This window comes from Corvus cornix, chromosome 6 (assembly GCF_000738735.6).
Source record: "Corvus cornix cornix isolate S_Up_H32 chromosome 6, ASM73873v5, whole genome shotgun sequence".
NCBI classification, from domain to species: Eukaryota; Metazoa; Chordata; class Aves; order Passeriformes; family Corvidae; genus Corvus; species Corvus cornix.
In genome coordinates, this window is record NC_046336.1 from 2,954,272 (window position 1) to 2,977,103 (window position 22,832).

At 40.4% G+C, this 22,832-nt stretch overlaps 1 protein-coding gene across 1 annotated transcript; it reads left to right on the forward strand.

The window, feature by feature from the left end:
• The first annotated feature begins 1,712 nt into the window (after window positions 1–1,712).
• On the forward strand, window positions 1,713–22,832 carry DHX32 (DEAH-box helicase 32 (putative)). Its single transcript, XM_019291294.3, has 11 exons — window positions 1,713–2,554; window positions 4,210–4,400; window positions 6,011–6,383; window positions 8,194–8,439; window positions 10,576–10,675; window positions 10,791–10,949; window positions 18,187–18,378; window positions 19,385–19,534; window positions 20,529–20,719; window positions 21,557–21,738; window positions 22,464–22,832. The coding sequence occupies exons 1-11, from the start codon at window positions 2,285–2,287 to the stop codon at window positions 22,654–22,656; spliced, it is 2,247 nt and encodes a 748-aa protein (XP_019146839.2). The 5' UTR covers window positions 1,713–2,284; the 3' UTR covers window positions 22,657–22,832.

A 22,832-nucleotide genomic window follows, 5' to 3' on the forward strand; every position in this document is an offset into this window, starting at 1 on the left:
GTTCCACATCCCACTGGATGTGCCCTGGAGGAGTTTGGCATCAGAGAGTCTGTGCTGGAAAACAGGATGGAAAGAGGAACTGTTCTTGACAGCATCTGCTGGTTCTCATTTAACAGCCATAAACTGCAATTCTGCTTTTAAAAGGCACGATGTTTTACCTTCATAGTTCACAGGCTTTATTCACTACATTATAAAGTAAATTTAATCCAAACCCATCTATTGAAACAACATTCTTGGGGTATAACAGAAGAAGTGATACCCTTAAATTCCCATTGCTATTGCAAAATATTTCTGCTGAAATGTGGGAAGAAAAATGGGGAAGAAAGATCTCTGTAATGCCATCAGTATTACAGATCCAAATTCTTTTAAATTACACACAGAAAATCCTCCTCCCCTGAAGGATTTAATAGCAAAGCTGCAAAGAGCACCTACATATTAAGAAGTCTTTATTAAATATCCAGAATATGTTATGTGGTATTTATTCCTTTCCTAGAGTGCATTATCATCAGCACTTGCACAACAATGTATAATTTAAATCAATAGCAAAGTTCTCATTGAAATCTTTGAAAGCAGCTTATACCCTCATTTACTAAAAGCACTCATCTGCAGAGAGTGTTTGTGTTATTTATTAGAATTAATGAAATCCTTCTGTACTAGGTTAAAATGCACATCTTGTAAGTCCTCAAGGGCCTGGCTGAAAAGAAAAATAAAGTTTTACAGGACCTATTTTAGCAGAGGTAAAAAATGTCCATCAGTCAACAACCTGGTCTGTTAAAACATTATCATGAAAGGAATATTAGTTTCAGAATATTTCATTTTCAAATAGTAAATGTTCTTCTTGGTTTGGTAACATTTTAATCTGCTTTCTTGTATTACACGTACCAAAAAGGAAAAACAAAAAAAAATTGCTGTGGTGTGACAATTCCAATTTGTTCAGTGGACCAGGAAATATTGCTGTCCAGTTCTCAGGCTTTAGGAGATGAGCCTCTACTGCAAATGAGGAAATCAGAGAGCACAGAGTGCTGCTGCTGCTGCTGCTAAATATGTGAAAAATGAGAAAAATGCAGAATAATAGCAATTCACGTGTTTGCTGCATGGCATTTTAAGATGAATTTTACCAGAAAGAAATCTTTCATGTCATTTTAAGATGAATTTTACCAAAAAAACCTTTTGTGGGAGTGAACTTCCAATCCCCTCATGACATTTATGCCTTATTGAGTAATTTGAGACCCATTTGAGAGAGGCAGAAATCTCAAGGGTAGGGAGTTTACAACAACAAACAAGGAGGGAAGTAACACAAAATCAGACAAACCAGAGGGCGGATCAGAGGGATCCATGAAGGTCAGAGGAAAAGCAGAATCCAAATCCAGCTGAATGACCTAACTGAGCATGAAAACTGGACATTATCAGCATCCTGGTTCAACAGGAAACTTCCCTCTGGAGCTAAAACAAAAAGTGTTATTTAATATTTGTCTTACAGCAGAGCTCAGCTAAGATTAGGAAACTATTTTGTTGCTTTTGAGTCCTCAGAGTTGGAGTTGCTTCACATCAGTAATTTTTTTCTTCCACCATCTTTCAAGGCCACTTCTGGTGCCCTTGAAGGATTAGAACTGACATCACTCTGGGTTGTTTTAATGTTTTAAGTGTATTTTAACTGTGGCAAAAGCTGTTTGAGCCTCCCAACACCTCTGGGCTCATCCACAGGGTGCATAAAAAGAGCCTGTGCCACTCTGACTTGTTAAACCCTGCAAAGAGCGCAAAGGCAGAGCCCTGCCCGTTGCTGCAGCACCCAGGGGTGCAGGCTTTGTGCCGGGATTAGCTCCCACATGCCAGCCCTGCAATCACAATCAGCACTCCAGAGCCTCCCACAGCAGCCACAAAGGTCAGGCTCAGCTGCTCTTCCCAGTTATTCCCCAGCCTGGACAAGAGCAAACACTGGGACTCGTGGGCTGGGCTTAACGCTGAAGTGCAAAAGCTGCTCAGCTTCTCTTTAACATCTTTTTGGTTTCATCACTGCCATTTGGAAGATTTTGGGTGATTTTTTAAAAATATTTTTTCTCGAGGCTCATTGGGCTTGTTAAACCACCCGGCGTGGGACAAGCAGACCACAAAGGCAGCTGGACTCCGAGCCTGAACTTTTAAACCCAAGAGTTGTGAAATACTAATCCTGGAGTGAGGAAAAATGGATTTGCTCAGGTTTAGAGGGCCAGAATGATCAATCAGCACACAAAGGACTCCTTTCATCACTAATGTGCTTTTGCTGGGAATAATATATGTAAGAAAAATGGAGTTTTTAACCTTTTCTCCAGAGAACCACTGCTTTTCAGAACTACTCGACGGCAGCGATGGGGATGAAGAGGAAATACTTGTCTGTGGAGAAGATTTAGAGCTTAATCCTTTTGATGGCTTGCCTTACTCCTCCCGTTATTATAGACTGATGAAAGAGAGAGAAGAGCTTCCAATATGGAAGGAGAAATGTACTTTCATGGAAAGTTTGCTTCATAATCAAATTGTGATTGTGTCAGGAGATGCTAAGACTGGCAAGAGCTCCCAGGTCAGTACAACAGACTTGGTTGGGGGTTTTAAAATGTATTTTTAGAACATTTAATGAGGTATGAATTGCAGAGTTACTATAACTATTGTGATCCAAGTATTAAGGTCAGAGAGGGAAAGTGAAATACAGAAAGTGAATAAAGATTAATGCGGTCAAATACAGATTTAAGATACATTGAACATTTTAATAACTTTCTTCTAGTACTCAAAAGAATTTCCACTTTGAGTTTTGGTTCTGATTGGTGCTGTATCAGGAAAGAAATACAGGGGGTTTGTCAGAAGGTGAAAAAATTTCTCAGGGAGTGAAGGACTGAAATCAGCAGGGCTGCTTCTCAGGGAGAATTAATGGTCTTTCCCTCCCTTCAGCCAGGAGCAAATGTTCTCTGCAACAGCACAAAATTACTTTACAAAACTCATGTTAAAAGACATCACTGAAGCCAAGATCTCAGTTGAGTCTAAGCACACAAATATCAGCCAGGACTATGAAATTCTGCTCTAACAATATATAACAACCCAGGTCTGTTGTCACAGTGAGCAGACAAGAATTTTCAAGTGTTACCAGCCAAGATATTATTGTTTATGACTGGGATCAGGAGAAAACTTTCTTGCAGGTAAAGCTGTAGGATATTTACTGTTGCAGGGCATTTCATATATCCTAGAGACTTCAATGCTGGACGTTTCTAGAGATCACATATTGAACCAGAGACATCACACTTCTCCCTGAAAATTCCTACATTCCAATAAAAATGATACACACCCACCTGGGGCCTGGAATAACTTTTGGAGTGCCAAGAATTTACCCCTTGTTATTGACTGTAATTCACACACAAAAAACTTGTGTAATAGTAAACAACTTGCTAAGAAATGTTAGATTTTAAATTGCCCTTTAACAAGGAAATTTGTATTGAACCTTTAATAAGATGTAGCACATTGCTGCTTGGTTTTTAAGCATTTCTAGAAAAGCATATAACTATCCAGAAATAAATTATATGTGGTTGATGCACCTAGTTTAAATGAAGGATTTGAAACCTAATATGTCCATTAAAATAGTATTTATAATGCAATTTTAATTTCTCATAACAACAACACATGAATATTTTCTAGTGTTGATGTTATGGAAATATATAAATCAGAGAGCTGCTGTGTAAGTTCCGGCAGCAGTTCAGTTTCAGTTATCTCTGTTTGCAGAGTAATTCATCTGAAATTACAGATATTGGCTGTGACATTTGTCAGCTTGAAATCCTGTTTTTCCTGGGACGTGTTTTCCATGGGTATGGAGCAGCAGGGGCAGGTTTGCTGCTGAGCCAGCTCGGAACTCAACAGCACCGAGCTCGCTGGATCCATCAGCACATTCTCATAGTGACCCTGCTGTCACCTGCTCCCCAGAGGCCACTTCTGCCCCTTCCGCAGTAAATTCCAACTCGCCTGAGTCCAGCGGAACAATTCCCAGATAAACCTTCCAGTCCCTGGTGAGAATTTAAGAGATCCCAGGTGCTGACATTGATAATTCCCGTGCGTGGCGCAGCCGCCGGCGAGCAGCGAGCGCCCAGCTTGATTGAGTTGTTCCATGGGGCTGAAAGAATTCCAATTGCTCGGAATTCCAGTCCCAGCTAAGCAGGTCCAGCACTAACCCCTGGTGTCCTGGTGTCCCTGCAGGTCCCGCAGTGGTGTGCTGAGCACTGCCTGGCCGTGCGGCCCCGCAGGGCCGTGGTGTGCACGCAGGTGCTCCGCCAGGCCGCCCTGGGGCTGGCCCTGCGCGTGGCCGACCAGATGGACGTCAACCTCGGCCACGAGGTCGGGTATTCCGTGCCTTTGGAGAGCTGCGGCACCGCTGAAACCATCCTGAGGTTGGTGCGTTTGGGGGTTGGAGGCCTTCGGGCCAAGGTGTAGCTGGAGGAGATGGCGGCTGACAGCGCTGCAGGTCAAAGCTGTAGAGTATTTTAAAATCACTGAATGTACTGAGGTGGAAGGGAGCCACCAGGATCATCCATTCCAGCCCCTGGCCCTGCCCAGACCCCCCAACAACCCCACCCTGGGCATCCCTGGCAGCGCTGTCCCAACGCTCCTGGAGCTCTGGCAGCCTCGGGGCCGTGCCCATTCCCTGGGGAGCCTGGGCAGTGCCCAGCACCCTCTGGGGGAAGAACCTTTCCCTGATATCCAACCTAAATCCCCCCTGGCACAACTTCAGGCCATTCCCTCAGTCCTGACCCCCACAGAGCAGAGATCAGTACCCGCCCCCACTTTTTCCCCTCACATGGAAGTTTTAGACTGCAATAAGCTCTTCCCTCAGTCTCCTCGTCAGAGATTTTGGGATGACTCAATAAGAACTAAAAGGCTTAAAGGAGATATTGTCTGCTAAATCAAAGTAGAGATTTAAGTGGTCAAGGTTACTGTCCATGCAAAACTTCATTAAGCACCTCAGTAACCTCTATTTCTTTTCCTCTACTCTTTTTTTTCTATTTTCCAATACAGGAGTGTTCATTACCATAAGAGAACATAGGATAATTTTTCCCAAAGTAAGGTTAAAATTCAAAAGCAATCAAAAAACATGGCTAAAAGAGGGTATACCCAGAAACAAGAGGAAAATAGAATCCAGGGGGATTTTTGGGAGATAAGAAATGCACTTAATGTAGTAAGTACAGGCCGGTGATGGCAGCAACACAGGGATTCAGCTCTTGAGCCTCCCAGAAAGTTATGAGAGTTATTTTCTCTGGGTCCTTAATATGGCAGGCACAAACTATGATATCCAGATCACAAGCTTTTTTCTCAGCTACTGGTTTCCAGTGCAGAAGAGGATACTCACCACTTCTGAAAATCAATTTCCACTCTTCCTCTTGCCTGTCCTTTCTCTTTCCGTGGAGAACTCCTTAAGCCTCATCCTGCAGCAGAACTTCCTGCAGCTGCTCCTGTTGTGAGGGAGATGAATCCCTTCCTCTCAGACATCAAAACCTGCTTCAAGAATTCCAAGTCCTGCTGAGCAACACAACAAAAATAATATCCTTTAAAAAACTTCCAGCAGCAGGGATAGAAGTGAGAAGGGCCTTTTGGTATAAGTTAATTGCTCATCTTGGTTCAGGCTCTGCCTCAAGTGCACCTTCTTTTCCTCTTCTAAAAGGATTAGTTCCTAGCTCAGGAATTGTTTATGGCATGTGATATGCTTAGATAGTTTGGAAGATGAATAGGTTATGATTTTAGGGCAGAAGTATTTCTGCTTTTGCCTGGAGCATCCTTTCCACCACCGTGCCACTGAGTGGCATTGAATCACACCGGGTTTGTAGCTACTTAAGGAAGGATTTAAACATGTGACTGAGGCTGTGATGTGTCTGCAAAGTACTCTCTGTTCTTATCAAATCTTTCTTGTTGGAACACAAAGAACCAAGCTGCCCCCAAGAAACTGAATTAATTTCTCACAATAATTTCCAAGAGCTTGGTAGAGTTTTGTGCATCTGTGCTGCAGGTACTGCACAGATGAGATGCTCCAGAGGGAAATGATGTCCACGCCCCTGCTGAACCATTATGGTGTCATTGTCTTGGATGATGTGCACGAAAGGACTGTGGCAACAGATGCACTGCTTGGCCTTCTGAAAGATGTCTTGAGAGCAAGAGCAGAGCTGAGGCTGGTGATCCTCACTGCCCCCCACATGTCCAGCACCCTGCAGGATTTCTGTGGCAGCACCCCGGTGATCCGAGTGCAGAGCAGGCACCGCGCTGAGGTCGTGTACTCCTGCAGCATCCACAGGGACCCCTTCCTGTCTGCTCTGAGGCTGCTCTTTGAGATACACCACACCAAAGAGAAGGGGGACATTGTCATCTTCCTGGCATGTGAGCAAGTAAGTTATTAACCTGTTCTCTTTGGGATTTTAATCAGGAAATGTGTGCTTTTATCTGACTGATAAATATCTTATTGCCAGGAGCTAAGACAGCAGATGTGCCACCAGGTTTTATCATTTCAGGGTTTTCCTTCAAAGAAGTCATGGCATCCATAACACTATAAAATATCTATATAACATATAAATATTGTGTAACTAATATATACATTTTCTATACAGAAAGGCCACCATCCTTCTGTGATGCAAAAAGCAGCACACAGGGGCACAGGCCACAAGGGCAGGGATTTAATACATTGCAACCTATCCTGGCACTGGGCATCCCACACTTGGTGTTATCCCTGTTTTGTGGCAATGGACACATGGGCACAGGTCCAGTCTCCATCAGTGTCCTACTGCACAGGAATGTTTTTACCTTAAACATCCCAATGAGATTTTTCCATTTGGATTCCACTTCCCATCCATTGGTGTGCACAACAGCAAGAGGGAAATGTCACTCCAGAGGTGGGAAAGAAAACCCAGGAATCTCCATGGGCTTGGCCATTCTAAATAGTGGCACCTCTGAATCTCTGCAGACAGCAGTGATTCCCTAAATTCACTGCACCAGCAGGTCCTTTATAGCTGTCAAAGCAATCTGACAATCAAATAAATATTTCTATTATTATTATTATTATCCTGATTGTAATCCCCAATCTTCCACTGTGTGTCATTAAATCTGCTTTAGAACAACAAATTCACCAGGAAATAATGACTTTTCACAAGCAAAGATAATTTACCATAAACTACCCAGGTGATGTTTGCTGCTTTTCACTGTAAAAAGGGGGATGGATATGAAACACTTTTAATAATGTTAATAATCAGTTTTAAACCTCATAGACACAACTTTTACAAATGATGAAGTAATGAATTCTCTGTGTTAGTCCCCTTATTTACAAGAGGTAATGTCAGAGAAAAACACACACCCTTTCCATATCAAAGGATTGGGAAGAAAGTTTTATTTCTGCTTAAAAGGTTTTTTTTGACAGGCAGATTACCCTCAAAACTAAAATAAGAATTTGTTCTTTGCTGAGAAGAGATCACTCATTTTTCTCCCTCACAATGAACAGAAGACTCATTATGAACCAGAACATCCCATGAATTCTTGTTTAACTGTGATTTAAAGTATCATATTGGTAATGGTTCACTGTTCCCAAGCACTCAACTGTCTTTAAAACTAAACAAAAATATGAATTAACCAAGAACATCAGGATTTATGAGCTGCCCTGCTGCCAGCCTTGCTATTACATGTCATTCTTGTATCTTTATAACAATTTTTATAGAGCACTTTCAACCTCTAACTACTGTAAATGTGGTGCCACTCTCAAAGAGAAACTCAGTCTGGCTTTTCAATTTTGCAAAACATTTGCTAATAAAAATGCTTTTAAAAAAATTCCCTTTCAGACTGAGCAAGCCCATGAATTATTTTTGTGTGCCTTTCAAAAAATTGTGCAGAACATAAATGATTTCTTATTAAAAACCCCCTCAATAACAAAACCCTAAACCAACAACAAAAACTTTTGCAATTCATATCCAACCCCTGGATTTGTGAACTATTTTAAAGTTAAGGACATTTTATTGACTTTATTAAATCTTTATAGAGTTTATTAATCATGAGGGGAAAAAAATTCAAACCTTTACAATACTTATATCTTCTTAAGTATAATAATTAAGGGAAAGTAGGCAGGTTTCTAAGTATTTTGATCATTTGAGGTGTTGTAATTGGACTAAGAATATAATAATTTCATGAGGAAAAATGTATTTCTCTTGATTACAGGAAATTGAAAAAGCTTATCAGATGATCAGACAGGAACAGTCCAATTTAAACCCTGACCTTGGAGAACTCATCCCCATCCCTTTATACCCCACAAAACAAGACCTGACTCCCAAACCAACTCAAGACAAACAGAAATGCTGCAAAAAATACAGGAGGAAAGTGCTACTCACCACCAGCTTTGGAGAATCTTTGATCTGGACTAAAAACGTGACCTTTGTCATCGATGTTGGTGTGGAGAGAAGAAAGGTCAGTAAAGGGAACCAGAAGCACTTTGCCAAAAATAAACTCTGCATGAGGGCCTTTGCAGGGCAGGGGAAAGGGAATTGTGCAGCTCAGATTAATGCAAATAGCTTCTGGAGGCTCACATGTTTTTCTCTTCTTTCACAGCACAGGTTCTATGAGATTTTTAACAAGCAAATTAATAGACTTTAAATCATTTTCATGGACATCTCATGTGAAAACCCAGCAAGAAATCACAATTACTTCTCAACTTTAATCAGAAATCAGTTTTTGAAGTTTCAAAAGCCAGGTGAACGCTCCCAGCTGAAACTGCCACTCAGTTGGGCACCAAACCAATGACAATTCATTTGCAAAATACCTCTCACCTGAGTTCTGGCCTTTCAGCCATAACTCTCTTTTCAGTATCTTACAGATACAGCAAAATACAATCAGTTCTTGGGCACCTATTGGCAGATCTCCTGGTTTAGTAGATTAATCTCATCCCTTATTTAATGACTTAGTAATTGCTCACAGGGGGAATTTCTATTTTTTTAAAGCTGCTTGTGCTCCTCCTGGACATGTGCTCCCATCCAAGTACCTCCAAATGCTGCAATTTATCTAATTAATACTTGATCTTCCACAGTTCATTCTAAGTTTGGCCTCAGTTCTTGTTTTCCACTCTGGGAAGGATTAGTGCAGCTGCAAAAAAAGAAATCTCTCATTTCTTTTATTTCAACAAAAGTGATGTTCTAGGGAATGAGTAACTGTGTAGGAACATGGACTGGAGAGCTGCACTACTACAGGCTTTGTAACTTTCCTACTTAAAGTAAATATTCCAGTAACAGGCAAAAGAAACAACATAATACAGTTCCTTTCAATAAAACAAGGTGGAATAACCAAAATTGTAGTTAGGTGTTCCTAAAATTTTGGAGCAGGGATCATTAATCCTTGATTGGCCTTGCAAGTAGTTCAGGGAAAAGCTTATGAACTACCAGTACCTTTCATTTTCATTGCAAAAATCTGTCATTTTAAACGGTTTTAAACTGGGAATTATAAACTAACTCAGTCTCAAGGCAAGCTAAAAAAAAAGTCACACTTTTGTGTGCAAGGACAAAGAGCCTAAAAGCAGTTTTCAATTAGACCATGCTTACTTCTTAAACTTATTCCTACAGCTGCAGTTTTCTTGGATGACAGAAGTGAATTTCATTTCCATGATAACCTGAAGCCCAAAGTGAAATTCAATGAATTAAAAATTTTGTTAATTTAAAATACAAAGCAATGGGAACAAAACAGATCCAACAGTCCTGGTATCTATCAAATCACCTCTATCAGTGATGTAATTTTTACCTTTAATTCAATTATTTTGTTTAGTCCTGTGATTATTCCTCCCTCACCAGTTCAAATTCTCATTCAGTCTTTGTGGCTCAAAGGCAGCTGAGCACAGAGGGAAGAGGCAAAGTTTTGTGCAGACCAAAATCCCACCTGAGTGTTGCAGCTGGGATATATCAGCAATTTACCTGCAGGAAAAGAAATTTGTTCCCTGCACTGAAGGATATTTTATCTTTTTTAATGAAAACCCTGCTTAAAGCAGACAGAGTTGACTCAAAAGACAGGAGTGGAAAGCTGCCTTATCCAGGCAGTGTTATGTCTTGCTGGACACTACAGGCTTGTGGCCAGAGCAGTGAGTGAATCAGCTCCTCAGCTTAATCAAAATAAAGCATAATGAAGAAAAATATAAAACATGGCATCATATATCTCTAATACAGCTTTGCCCCCCGTTCCAGATTGCCAGGTTTCAGTATTAAGACAAAAATCTGGAGTTGGGGAACAAAATGCTATGAGAAACTGTTGATATTCTGTCACTGGAAGAAAGAAATAATATTTTTTGATGGGTTTTTTGATGAGACCATTTTCTGCTTTAGTAAGGTACATTTCTCCAGGAAAAAAAACATTTATCTTAGAGCACACTTAGCGTGACTGCAAAACATCTGTCAGTTTGTCAGGGTGCTGAGTGCTCTCCTGTCCAAGCTGCTGAAATAAAAAGAAATGAAAACTGTTACTGCCCTTTCTGTAAAATGACTAGAGAGAAATTCAGTGCAGACCATTCATATTTTTGCAGCCCTTGTGTACTTATCTGATGCTTGGTATCTCTTTCATTTAAAGGTGTACAATCCTAGAATCAGAGCAGACTCTGTTCTAACCCAGCCTATCAGCCAAAGTCGAGCAGAGATGCATAAACAAATTCTGGGCATGTCTCCATCAGGTAGAAATATTAGCTCAAAATTTAAATCCATTAGCTCAAATTATTAATACAACCAACGTGGCAACACGCAGAGGAAGCATTTTAAAAAAGGTAATTTTCCTGAATTCTCTTTCAGGGAAAATCTTCTGCTTGTATCCTGAAGAATTTACTTATAAGGAAATGAAGCCACAAGTTCCAGCCAAAGTTCAGGAATCCAACCTCACCAGCATGGTCCTGTTCCTGAAGAGGATGGACATAGCAGGCTTTGCACACTGTGACTTCATCAGCAGCCCAGGTGAGGGGATGCACCAATTTGCCATATGTTTATTATTATTTTAGAAATTATTTACGGGTTAATTTTGCCCTGTTGCTCACAGGACCGTTTTTTATTTAAGGACTTGTGATAATATCACCCTGCTTTTACCAATTACCTGCTACAGCAGTTCTCAGCTCAATAACACTTAGAAAAAAGACCATAAAGTATCTGAATGGAATTGGAATGTTAAAAAAAGAAAAGTCAATATTCCAAATATCTTCTCATCTAGGTTCCATATTATTTTCCTGCAACCCACAAAGAAAATCTGTTCCCCATTGTACGAGGCATTGTACAGATATCCAACAGAATATATTCCTTTAATCAAAATTTTACAACCCAAATAAACCACTGTTGCTACCTAGGGGACGTGTGTGGAAGAAATGAGCTTCCTCCTTATCCTCCAGCATCTCCCACCTCAAATTTACAATGGGCTGCCCCCTAAGGACAATATTCCTTATAAAATAAACCCAAATACACTTTCAGTACTAAGCAGGGAAGACACTGAATTCTGAGGTAAGGGTCTGAAGGAAGTTGCCTGGTTTTTCCCCCTGACTTCATAATTTAGGGTTTTTTCTATAGAAGGATATTTTCCTCTGTTCTGGCTTATCACAAAACCCAAGTGCCACTGCAAGTTCTGCTGTTGCTTTGAAACTCATTAAAGTGAGGGGAAATAGTCCTGGTTTCATTGGTTTGGGGATTGCTGGCTTCATTCTGATAATTTTCCAGTGCAAACAAGAAAAACTTTTGTATTGTCCTGCCTTTCCTCGTGCACATACACAAAATTGGAATGATCACTTCTCTTCTATGTGCTGTGCACTGTAATTAATCAGTAATAAAGTGTTAATCCCCACTGTTGGATGTTGCAATAGATAGTTAACTGGAATTTTTAAGAAGAATTTATTCTACTTTTTCCCTCATCTGCTTGTTTAGTAGAAACATGCCTAAAAGAAATCAGAAAAAACATGGTCAGTCTGATGGTAATTCAAAACCAATGAGAACTGGAGTCTTTTGGCCTTGAGAGTGTCACCTCCTGTGCTTAATCCACAAAAACTGCATGGAAAATGCTTATGGAATACAGTTTGCTTCCACTCAAATTTAAATGTATTTTACTATTTTAAAAAAATCTACTTAAACATATTTGTGTTTTTCCTGGATATGAAGAAAGTTATTCTTGAACTGCAGAAGGAATTAGTAAAATTTTATTAGGGAAAGCATTTGGCATTTTTGGATTTAAAGGTGCAATGGGGAGAGAGCATGAAATGCTAGAGGCACTTAAGGGTTTCACAGATGTAGGAGTTCTAAGTTTTGGCTGTATTTTTGGATAATGCAGCTGAAGAAAAGCATTGTTCTGATGTGTCAAAAATGCATTTGATAAATGTATGGGCTTTACTTGGATGGACATTAAATATGAAAAAGTTTTTGCTAACTACATCAAGAGTGCCCCATCCAGGTACTGAACCGTTTTAGGAACTACTGAACAGTGTGAGGAATGCTGGACAAACTGCCTGAATGAGGGAAAACTCCCACAAACACTGCAGGAGTCCTCTGAAAGCAGAGGAGAAAGTCTGCACAATTTCCTTGTCTCCTTCCTGTCCTACACAATTAAACATTTGAGAGAGAGCTTTAATGATCCAGCACAGCTCTTCTTTTACCCAGGATACATCACACACTGGCTTGCTTTCCACTTTGGAGCAGGCAGTGAACTTTTTTTCCTAGTAGCACTTTTAGATTGATCCCTACACGATCCTCCAGAGATGAGTGCAAAGCTCCCACAGTCAGAACACAGAGTTTGAAGTGCCTGCTGTGAACTTGTCTGAAAGAAACTGGAATACTGAGGGGAGGCATTTGGCAGGGGAGTCAGTTCTTGTCTTAGACCAACTCACAAAACTCAAAACATGTCAGGCTTTCAAGCACATAAGCCCAAGAATGATTTGGGCGGGGAGGGACCCTAAAGATCCTCCAGTTTCAAGCCCCTGCCATGGGTTTGAGTATTCCATGGCTCTTCACCTCCTTGGAGCTGAGGTCCCTTTCAGTAAAGGGAGTAAAGACGTTGCAGCACCTCTCATGTGCCACGGGCTTTCCTCTGTCCAACAAACATTCTCACCTTTCTCTGCAGTTGAAACAGAGAGAGGCTTGGAGGCCTTAGGTTTGAGCTTTTGTATTTTTCAAATGCTGCACTGCCTAGTGAGTAACTCTGAAGTTTCCTGTTAACTACTGTTCTCTCACGCTGGTCAGACAAAACAAACCCTCTCTAGGTTTGCTCTCCAAGGACACCAGGCCCCAAAATGTGTAAACTAAAGCCTAGAGAAGGGGGGGGCAAACTGGGGGTTATTACATCATTAACTGAAGTTATAATTGGAGAATTAACCCTGATATGCAAATGAGCCGAACTTATAAAGGTGTGGAGAACCTGTGACCCAGTATAAATACCTACCTTTTATTCTCTTATTTTTGTCTAGCCTCTGCTTTTAGGTGGTCACCTCAAGGCATAAATTTTAGGTGAATTTCTCCTAAACAAAATAAAGTTTTCACTGAGATGGCAGAGTAAGGCACAGGCATGAACTGGTGAGCAAACAAATCAGAAGGACGCTGAAATTCAGAGCAAGAAGTATTTCACAATCTGTTTCCTGCACATAGAGAACATACAGCAGATAAGAAACAAAAATTACATCAGTAAAACATTTTATTTCTGCTCAGCAACAATGTGCACAAGGGATTTTTCTTTTTTCCACTGCTCTTTGAGGAGAAATAAAAGCCTGGATTAACTCTGACTCATTACTGCATTATGAAAGCAACAAACATGTCAGGCTTACAGCTGCTGCATTTAATTCATGCCATAATCGAGAGGAGCAAATGCAGCAGAGCTTGTTCCCCTTTCTGGAATTCATGAGCCAGAGGAAAATGAATCTGGCACTGCAGCTCCGAAGTGCATTAGTGGGATTCCAGTGCCACTACAACAGGGATGTGTTTACATTTTGATCAGTTAATCAGATTGATTTTTGCTGGGGTTGATAATGGGACAAAAGAATTCCAGTCCCATAGATTGCAGCAGCACTGAGTACTTTTGTAAATCGCTGGAAAATCCTTACCTAAACTAAGCAAATCATTATAAAGATGAAGCCATGTAAAATTCCTGTGGGGAGTCAAGGTGAAAGCACTTACAGATTCTGCATTCATTCCCAATTTCCCTAAATAATTTTCAGGTTAAAGGATGTGTCAGTGGTCATGGATGCCATGACATTTGAGAGCTATGCTTTTACAACCCCCTGGAGAATATATTTCTAGAACATCCAGAATAACAAGAGTTGTATAAATTTATATCATTTCAAATGGTTTCAGAAGAATAAATTGGTGGCATATTTTCACTGGGGACTGTCAAAGACAGAAACTCAATGCACCATGTAAGGTCTGCTCAACAGAGACCATTCAGGGCAGATTTATTACCTTAAATTTACTCGTTAATTCTTTGATGTTTTAAATTCTGGCTTTCATCAATGAAATGATGTGTGCAGACATTATTCAGTCTATTTTGTCAGGACAAGGCAGGTCAGGCCCTGTCCTGGCTGTCCCTGCTGGCAGAAAAGCCCAGCAGGGACCATCACCAGCCAGACTGGAGGAGTGATGAAGCAGCATGAGGGGGAATGGAAAGACTGCAAAGTACGAGTTTGGGAAAGTAATTCTTAATGATCAACTATCATTGCAAAATAATAGTTACAGAACTGGTGGCTTCAGAGCAAAACAGACACATAAAAAACCCTGACTCAGAAGTTACAGGGGGAAAAAGAGAATCAGGAGGAAATCTGACTCTTCTGTGCTTGCAGAAGAAAAACCTGTGCATAATATGAGGAAAACTTGGCATAGACTCCTCTGTCTCTTCAGTGTGCTATCCAAGGAGCAATGCTGGAAATCAGGAACAGCAAACACCGCTCCCCAGGACTGTTCTCCCTGCAGTAATTACTTTGGCAGCTCTCTGTGCTGTTCAGCCCAACAAAACCTGCAAAACCTGTGGTGTGCCAGGCAGAGAATCAGCTCTTTAAAGACAATATCCCTTCACCTGACATCCATGGCAGCTCTAACTTTTTAAGTTATTCCCATGGAAGGAAAAAATCTATCAAAAAAGGTGTTTTATATACTCAGCATTTGCAGAGTAGGAGACCAGAAAATAGGAGCTGTGGATGCCCCAAAGAAGCACAGGAGAGCAGTTAAATGGACTATTAAAAATCATCAAATTTAAGTTTCATTCCTATCTCTAATATCCACTTATTACAGAAATTTGACCAAATCCCTAAATAACTCGCTTCCTAATGCAACAAGAATAATAATTTAGAATTTATTTGATCACACCTTGAGCATTTCACTTTCAGCCATGTGGGATGTGGTACCAAAGACTGCGGGTCTCCCTTTAGAGACAGAACTTACTCTGTTCACATCAAAGTTACAAAAATATGAAACCAAGAATATAATTTTAAGTAGCTTGGAAGTCTCAGATAAACGATTCCAGTGCTAACAGTAACATTTAGTTATATATTTGCTTTTCTAAGCCTAAAAAGGATCAAAAGCAGGATCTGTATTTACATAAAACTGGTCTGCTTTCCTGAAAAGAGTCCAGAGCAACCCAGTCTTGAGCAGCCAAAGAACACAGACCAGGGAAAGAAAACAGCAGGTTAGGAAATACCTTCTAAAATTCCAGGGATGTGACAGTTTCTTGTTGAAAGCACAGGACACATCTTGAGAGGTTTTTTTAGCTTTGCTCTTCTGAAAGCAGCAGTGGAGTCACAAATCCTCGTGGTTCACACCTCAAGGCAGCAGTGGCTGGTGCTGGCAAGAAGCCCTACAAAGCCTTACTCTGATTTTTTATTTTTTGCTTTTTTACTCTTCCTTCACCTGCTCTAATCCACCTTTACTGTCTTGTCCTTTCTAGAGCAATAAAACTCCAGGAGTCGTTTTTTCTATTTTTTTCCAGAACACTCATAGCAAGACAGGGAAGTAATTTGTGCTTATAAATCTCAAGACAACTAACTCTAGGGCATAAAAATGCAAATTACTGACGCTATCAGGGGGTTGAAATTGGCTGCCATATAACCATATATTTTGTGAGCTCTAGCACAAACTACTTTGTTGACTTCTGGAAATTAGCTTTCCATGATTTCCTAGTAATTACTACACATCTGAATGACCCTTTTACTCTCCCTGTATTTTCAATCACTGATTTTTATTTCCTGTCACTGCCTCATATTCATCATCAGCTGCTACTTCTCATTTCTTTAAAATTCTTAAGTATTTTTTTCTCAGATGCTTTAGCTTTTGCAAGGGCTCATTGTTTATGCCATTAAACCTCACATATCTGATAATAAATGTTCTCTCTCGATAGAATTGTACAGGCAGAGGTAAGAACTCTGAGACTGAAATGAAGCAGGTCCACAGTTTTAACAGGAATTTACAGGCTCCTGAGAGAATTTGTCTGAAAACTGGGTGTTTTAAACTTAACTGAAGTCACATTAGCAGATTAACATGCTGGAGAAGTTCTGGAGAAGTTCATGTAAGGGGAATTAATAAACTATTTTTTCCCTTCAGACATGAGTAACAGAACGAGGTTAAAAACAACAGGTGCTTGTTTGCTTCCCATCTTACTTTTTCCTTGATTATAAGTAGTTAATTACAGAGAGCTGGCAATCAACAGTTCACTGCCAATGAAGTTAAAACCCCATCTCAAGATTTTCTTGCAAAAAGTGTGGGGAATGTGTGGCTAAATGCGACGTAGCAGCTAATTACAGCCTTGCTTTGCTTTTAATCTTGGTGATGCCAGACACATTCCCACTCTTAATGAATGCAAGAAATTATTTCTACTCATCTACTAATGAAGATCCAAGTGCAAATACACCCCCTGCCTGTGTGGGCAGCTGTGGTTGTGGTCTGGTTATTTTATTCAGGGATTTTTTTCACATTAAAATGCAGACTGACAGCAGCCCACAGAAGCTGACAAATGGCCAGCGCAGCTTCTCAGGGCTGGGGACCAGGCCAAGTCCTGCTGCAATGGAATTTCTGCCACCAGCTTCAAGGGGACTGGAATTTAACTTGTTATCCATAGAACTGAGAAAATAGCAACCAGTTCCTTAGAATGGAGTAAGGAGAAAGTTGCTGCAGTGGTTGGAGAGCAGTTGTGAATATAAATGAACTGGCACCTATAAAAGTTATTGAGCATTCAATACAACCTGGAATAGAAATTTGCCTTTGAAAAGAGCTAGGAGGAAAGAACTTTAAAGAACCTTCACACTTCAAGAGTTCCCAAATTTCCACCTCTGTCTTTCATGCTCTGGCAACAATTTTTTGGAGTGTAGACCTGACAACTTCAAGTTCAGGTTCCCTCTCCCCAGCCCCAGAACTGGAGCCACATATGCTTGTTTGACCTACTTTTATCACCATCAGATTTCCTACAGACCTGCTCAAATTCTAATTTTAAGTGTTGATTTGCTTAATCCTGTCCTCTCAGGACATTTTCCTATAGTCCCTCATTATTTTTGCTGCCTCACTGTTCTCACTTCTACCCATGGAGGCTGTAAGGAAGTTATAACCCACACTAAGAGAAAACTGAACATTGAGTTTTGTGGAGTGAGAAAGTACAGCCAATTGCTAGGGAGATACTTTCTTTTACTACAATCCCATTTTTCTTCTGGTATCATGAGAACCTATGTAAAAAAAGTATAATAATTAAAAAGGCAACCAAGAGATCTCCAAATACCTGCAAGAATAACAGTTACAACTTCTGTAAATGCTTCTCTGGTTAAAAAAGATCTTTCCTAGAGCTGTCCTGTATCTCAGCACCCCTCAAATGTGACCACCCCTCTTAAAAAAAGAACGAACACAAAACAACTCACCTGAAAACTGCCAAAAATGGAAGCAGTTTTGACACAGTCTAGGGGCAAATACAGAATTCAGGATTGTGTCTGGGCTTTTGACAAAAATTGTTCTGACATAAAAAGCAACAACAAAGAGATGTGCAGCTCTATGATTGTTACCTTGTATTTTCTTCCTCCAGAATTTTCTCAGCCTTCCATTCATCCATTAGTTTTTGTTCTTACTCACTGTCAAATAAAAGAAGTTGATTCCTCTCATTTCCCCACAGGAAATACACAACTGAAATATTATAATGACAATTCAGACATTCATTTCTGTGTAGCCACTCTCAAGAACCGGAATTCTCTTCCCTTTTCCTTAGCTCCTGAAAGCCTGATGCAGGCTTTGGAAGATCTGGATTATCTGGCAGCGCTGGATAACGACGGAAACCTCTCTGAATTTGGGATTATTATGTCAGAATTCCCCCTGGATCCACAGCTGTCCAAGGCACTGCTGGCTTCGTGTGAATTTGAGTGTGTGGATGAGATGCTCACCATTGCAGCCATGGTAACAGGTACTCCCGGGTCAGCTCTCACTGCAGGCCTTGTGCCACCTGCCCAATCCAAACTCTTTCCAAATCTATCCACAAAAGCAACAAAAAAGCAAATTTTTGTTATTCTCATCCTGCTTATTTCAAGTAAATTAATGTCTGGCTGTGCAAGTCTTGACTGTAAGGATACAATCAAACCTAAGTAAGGAATTCCCACAGAGCATTCCATTTCCAGCCTTCAGCTGCCCACAGGCTTCCTCCCCTTTGTCAGAAACATCCCTTCAAAATGAAACATTCTTATATTAATCTACATTTGTTACAGATTGGTGCAGCAAATTAGGGGAAGTTCTAATTATAAAACAACATTGAACTGTTGACCTAGAAAGTTTCTTTGTGATCTTGTCTCTCTACTTCAAATATTTTATAAAACTAACATAACCTTGGAGCCTTAGGCAGCAAACACATGAACCACAGGATATCAAGAGGCTTTAGTTGATCTCCTTGCAGGACAACTTTTTATGCCCAAACTGGGTTGATTTTTAACTTGTGATAATTTTTTAAAGTACATATAACAAATGTAAATGATTGAGCATAGGCACAACTCAATTTTAGAAAAGGTCAACCATCTCAAAAGACACAAAAGTAAATTGCACTGGAAAGCACAGATTTCAACACAGAGGGGCAAATTAAGGCATTAAATCAATAAATTTAGTGGTTTTCTATAAAAGAAATATTTTGTTTGGATTCTGGATAAATTGGTTTGTGCCATCATGCAGCATTTTTGGTACCAGCCTGGGAGAAAGCTGCTCACCTGCTTTTGTGTTTGCAGCACACATTAACTAAACAAGACTGAAAGGACACTCACATAAATAAACCCTTAGTGAATGCAGCAGGTTCAGTTCTTCAGCACCAATCCAACACTGGGGATTAAAGGCAACTGAGGAAGGAAAAACCCAAAAATACCCGTGGGGTTTTGTGCATGCACCTCTGTGTCTTCACCAAAACCAAACTGACTCGGTTTTCTCCTCAGCTCCCAACTGCTTCCTGCACGCCCCTCCTGGCACAGAGGAGATTGCTCTGACCTGCTGGCGCCGCTTCTCCCACCCTGCAGGAGATCACTTCACCCTCATCAACGTCTTCAACGCCTTCAAGGCAGCCACTGCCAACCCCACACACCCAGGCAAGTGTGCCCGAGGCAAAATGAAGCCCACTGGGACCAAAACAAAAAAAAACAAACCCAAAGATCTGATGATTCTTTCTAGAATTGCTGATGTGCAGGGAGAAACCTATGGGAGTTGCTATTGCTGATGAATATTAATTAATTAATTAATTAAAAACTACCTAAGAGAGCATCCTTTACCCAACAGGGATCTATAACCACTATTCCAATTGTCCTTTGACGTGATGCTGTGCAAAACCAGAATGATGGTTCTTCCTGTAGAAGCACAAAATCCAAGCTTAGGATGAATAAAAGCTGTTGAGGAGGGCCTCAATTCCCCCAACAGCCCAACAATTCTGGTGGGGTTTTGATAGCTGTGAACTGAAAGGAAAATTTAAGGGAAAAGTGGAAAGTAGCAAAGTCTGCATTTACAGGAGGCCAAATAAAAGGCAGGAGACTGCAGAGCAGCAGAAGCTCTTCACTGCATTTTCCTGTGCTCAAACATCCTGCTCTGCTTCATTTAGCCCGAGACAGCAGAGGGATACATTTGCACATACTGAGTAAAAACTTGAGACAGGGAAGCAGGATTTCTTCCTTCCTGTTCAGTCATGTGGAATGCTGAAGGGAGCTCCAGGAGAACCAGTCCTTTACCCAAATGCAGGATCAGCACCAGCACCAGCACCACAGATGTGATTTCAGCTCCATATCCTGGCCTGAATCCTTAAGGCCTGAAAAATAGAATTGCTACTCATTCTCTGGGAAGCTTTACTTAGAGCAAAGAAGGGATTTGATTCAGAAAGAAATAGCTGCAGTTCTACAAAACTAAGTGAGGATATCAAGTATTGCCCACTTACTTTGCAAGCTGAGCCTAAGCTGTCTGTATGGCTCATTACCAGAATTTTGGGCATCATCTGCAGCAGTGCAAAAGCATTTCACAGAGCAGCATCTCTGTGGATTGCACCCATTGGTAAGATTCTGCTTTAAGTCAAAACACTGGGTTTTTTTTCCTCCACAGACTTCAGCAATGAGAAATGGTGCCGTGATTATTTCCTGAGCTGTTCTGCTCTGAGCATGGCAGAGATGATCAGAGCCGAGCTGGTGGAGATTATGAAGCGCATTGAACTTCCCATTTCAGAACCAGATTTTGGATCAGAAGAAAATCTACTAAGCATTAAGAAAGCTCTTTTATCTGGTTACTTCATGCATGTAAGGAAAAACACTGTGGTTTCATCTTCCTGCACTGTTAAATTATGTAGAATGCTTTCAGAAAACTTAAGTTCATTAGTGAAATCTCTTGATCACCAGAAAGGATAAAAGCCATTTTTTTTCCCAGTGTATCAAACACTTCTGCCCATTCCAGCCTTTTCTCTGGGGTTCGTCTCTCACTGCACACAGTTCACACACTCCACACAGCAATAAGAAAACTGCCAATATGCCTTTCACTCAAAGAACTCTTTTGCCTCAAAAAACTCTTGAACTTGAAATATTCCTTTAGGAATTATTCCCCTTTTGAAGCTGTTTTTGTGAAAATTGCCTGGAAATAGAGAAATGACTTGGATATATTTAGGTGTATGTAATACACAGCTTGTTCATCTCAGGAAGGCACCCTCTGATTGTAAATATAAACTAGATTGATTTATTCCCACCTGAGTCCCCAAGCTTTCCTTCACATCCCTGTGCTCCACCCCAACACAAAAATGACCCCTCCCAACTGCACATTTCATGTGCTGACACATTGTATTTAAAAGTCTATGACAAGTATATATGCTAAAGAAAATACGTTTGTATGTTTTCACACAGACCCTTCAAAGCCAAAGTCAGATACTTTTGCACTTATTTGTTGCAGCTTCCTTTCAAACACATATATCAACGTTTTCTTCAAGTCTCATTTCATGGTATCCAGTCCCAAGTTTTCCCACACAAATTTGAGGAGAAGTTTAGCCTCTCCAGTTAAAAGTAGCTGAAGGGAAGTCTAATTTCTGATTTTAATCTACTAGGCACTTATCAATTAAATAATGGACAACTCTCAATTTTTTTTTTTAGATGGCTCGTGATGTGGATGGCTCAGGGAACTACTTAATGCTAACACACAAACAAGTGGCCCAGCTCCATCCCTTCTCATCCTATTACAACACCAGGAGGATTCCAGAGTGGGTTTTATTCCACGAGTTCAGCATCTCAGAAGGCAATTCCATCAGAGTCATCTCTGAGATCTCCCCCCATCTGTAAGTGAACTGTGATGAAGCTGCTCCTTCACTCCTAACTCCACCACAAAATCCTCACTTTAGGGGGATAAAAAAATAAAAAAGGGAAGATCTGTGATCTCAGGCCCTCACTATTCTATTTGCCACTGTAACTGTAATCAATTGAAAAACACCACATTATTAGCTGCAAAAGTTTCTTCCAAAGTAAAATACAGAGAAAATAAAATTCAGAGTTACCAGAGCAGTGTACTCGCACATTAATCGAGCTGGGAAGGTCTTTGTTCCCTGAAAACCGATTTTCCAGCAAATCGTTTTCTTAACATATTTTCTGTACCCAGCCAGCTGAATCGTGGACTGTTTATGGATTCAGAGAGAGACCAGAGCCTTCCTTTTGCAAAACTCTCTTTACACGAAGAATATGCATTTCACTCTCCCATCTTTTCTATTTCCCATGTTTATAGGAGAGCTTTTTTCATAATGCTATTGAGCCACTCTGTTCTAAAGCAGGGAAATTGCTATTTCATGCAATCTGCAGCACTGGGAACTGCACTGCACCTCAAGTGCAGGCTGAGGATATTCAATGCAAGGCTGCTGAAAGCATCTTGGAGAGACTCTTGGATTCTTGCAGAGTTTTGGGTTGAAATATCAACTTTGTAGCTTCTTTTATATATGCCTGGAAATAATGATTCAAATATTTCAAAATTCAATTAAAAAATTAATAATGTTTTGTTTAATTTCCTCCCCAGATTTGCAGAGCTGGTACCTCAGTATTATTTCAGCAATCTTCCTCCAAGTGAAAGCAAGGATATTCTGCAGGAAGTCATCAATCACTTGGCACCTGTTTCAGCCACAAAGGAGGAACAGAAAACTGACAATAACAGCAAAGAAAATGAGGAATTTCCCCAAACTCCTACTGAGCAGAGATGTGTTATTCAGTGATTTTAGACTGAACTATCACATAGTGGACAACAATAAATAAAAGCAATATATCCAAAGTACCTCCCCACCTTAACCCATGAAATTATTTCAAACTTTTGACAGAAATGTATTTAACAGCAGAAACAAAAAGAAAAAGCACTTTTCTCAACAAAAGTGGTTGAATGCACTATTTTGGA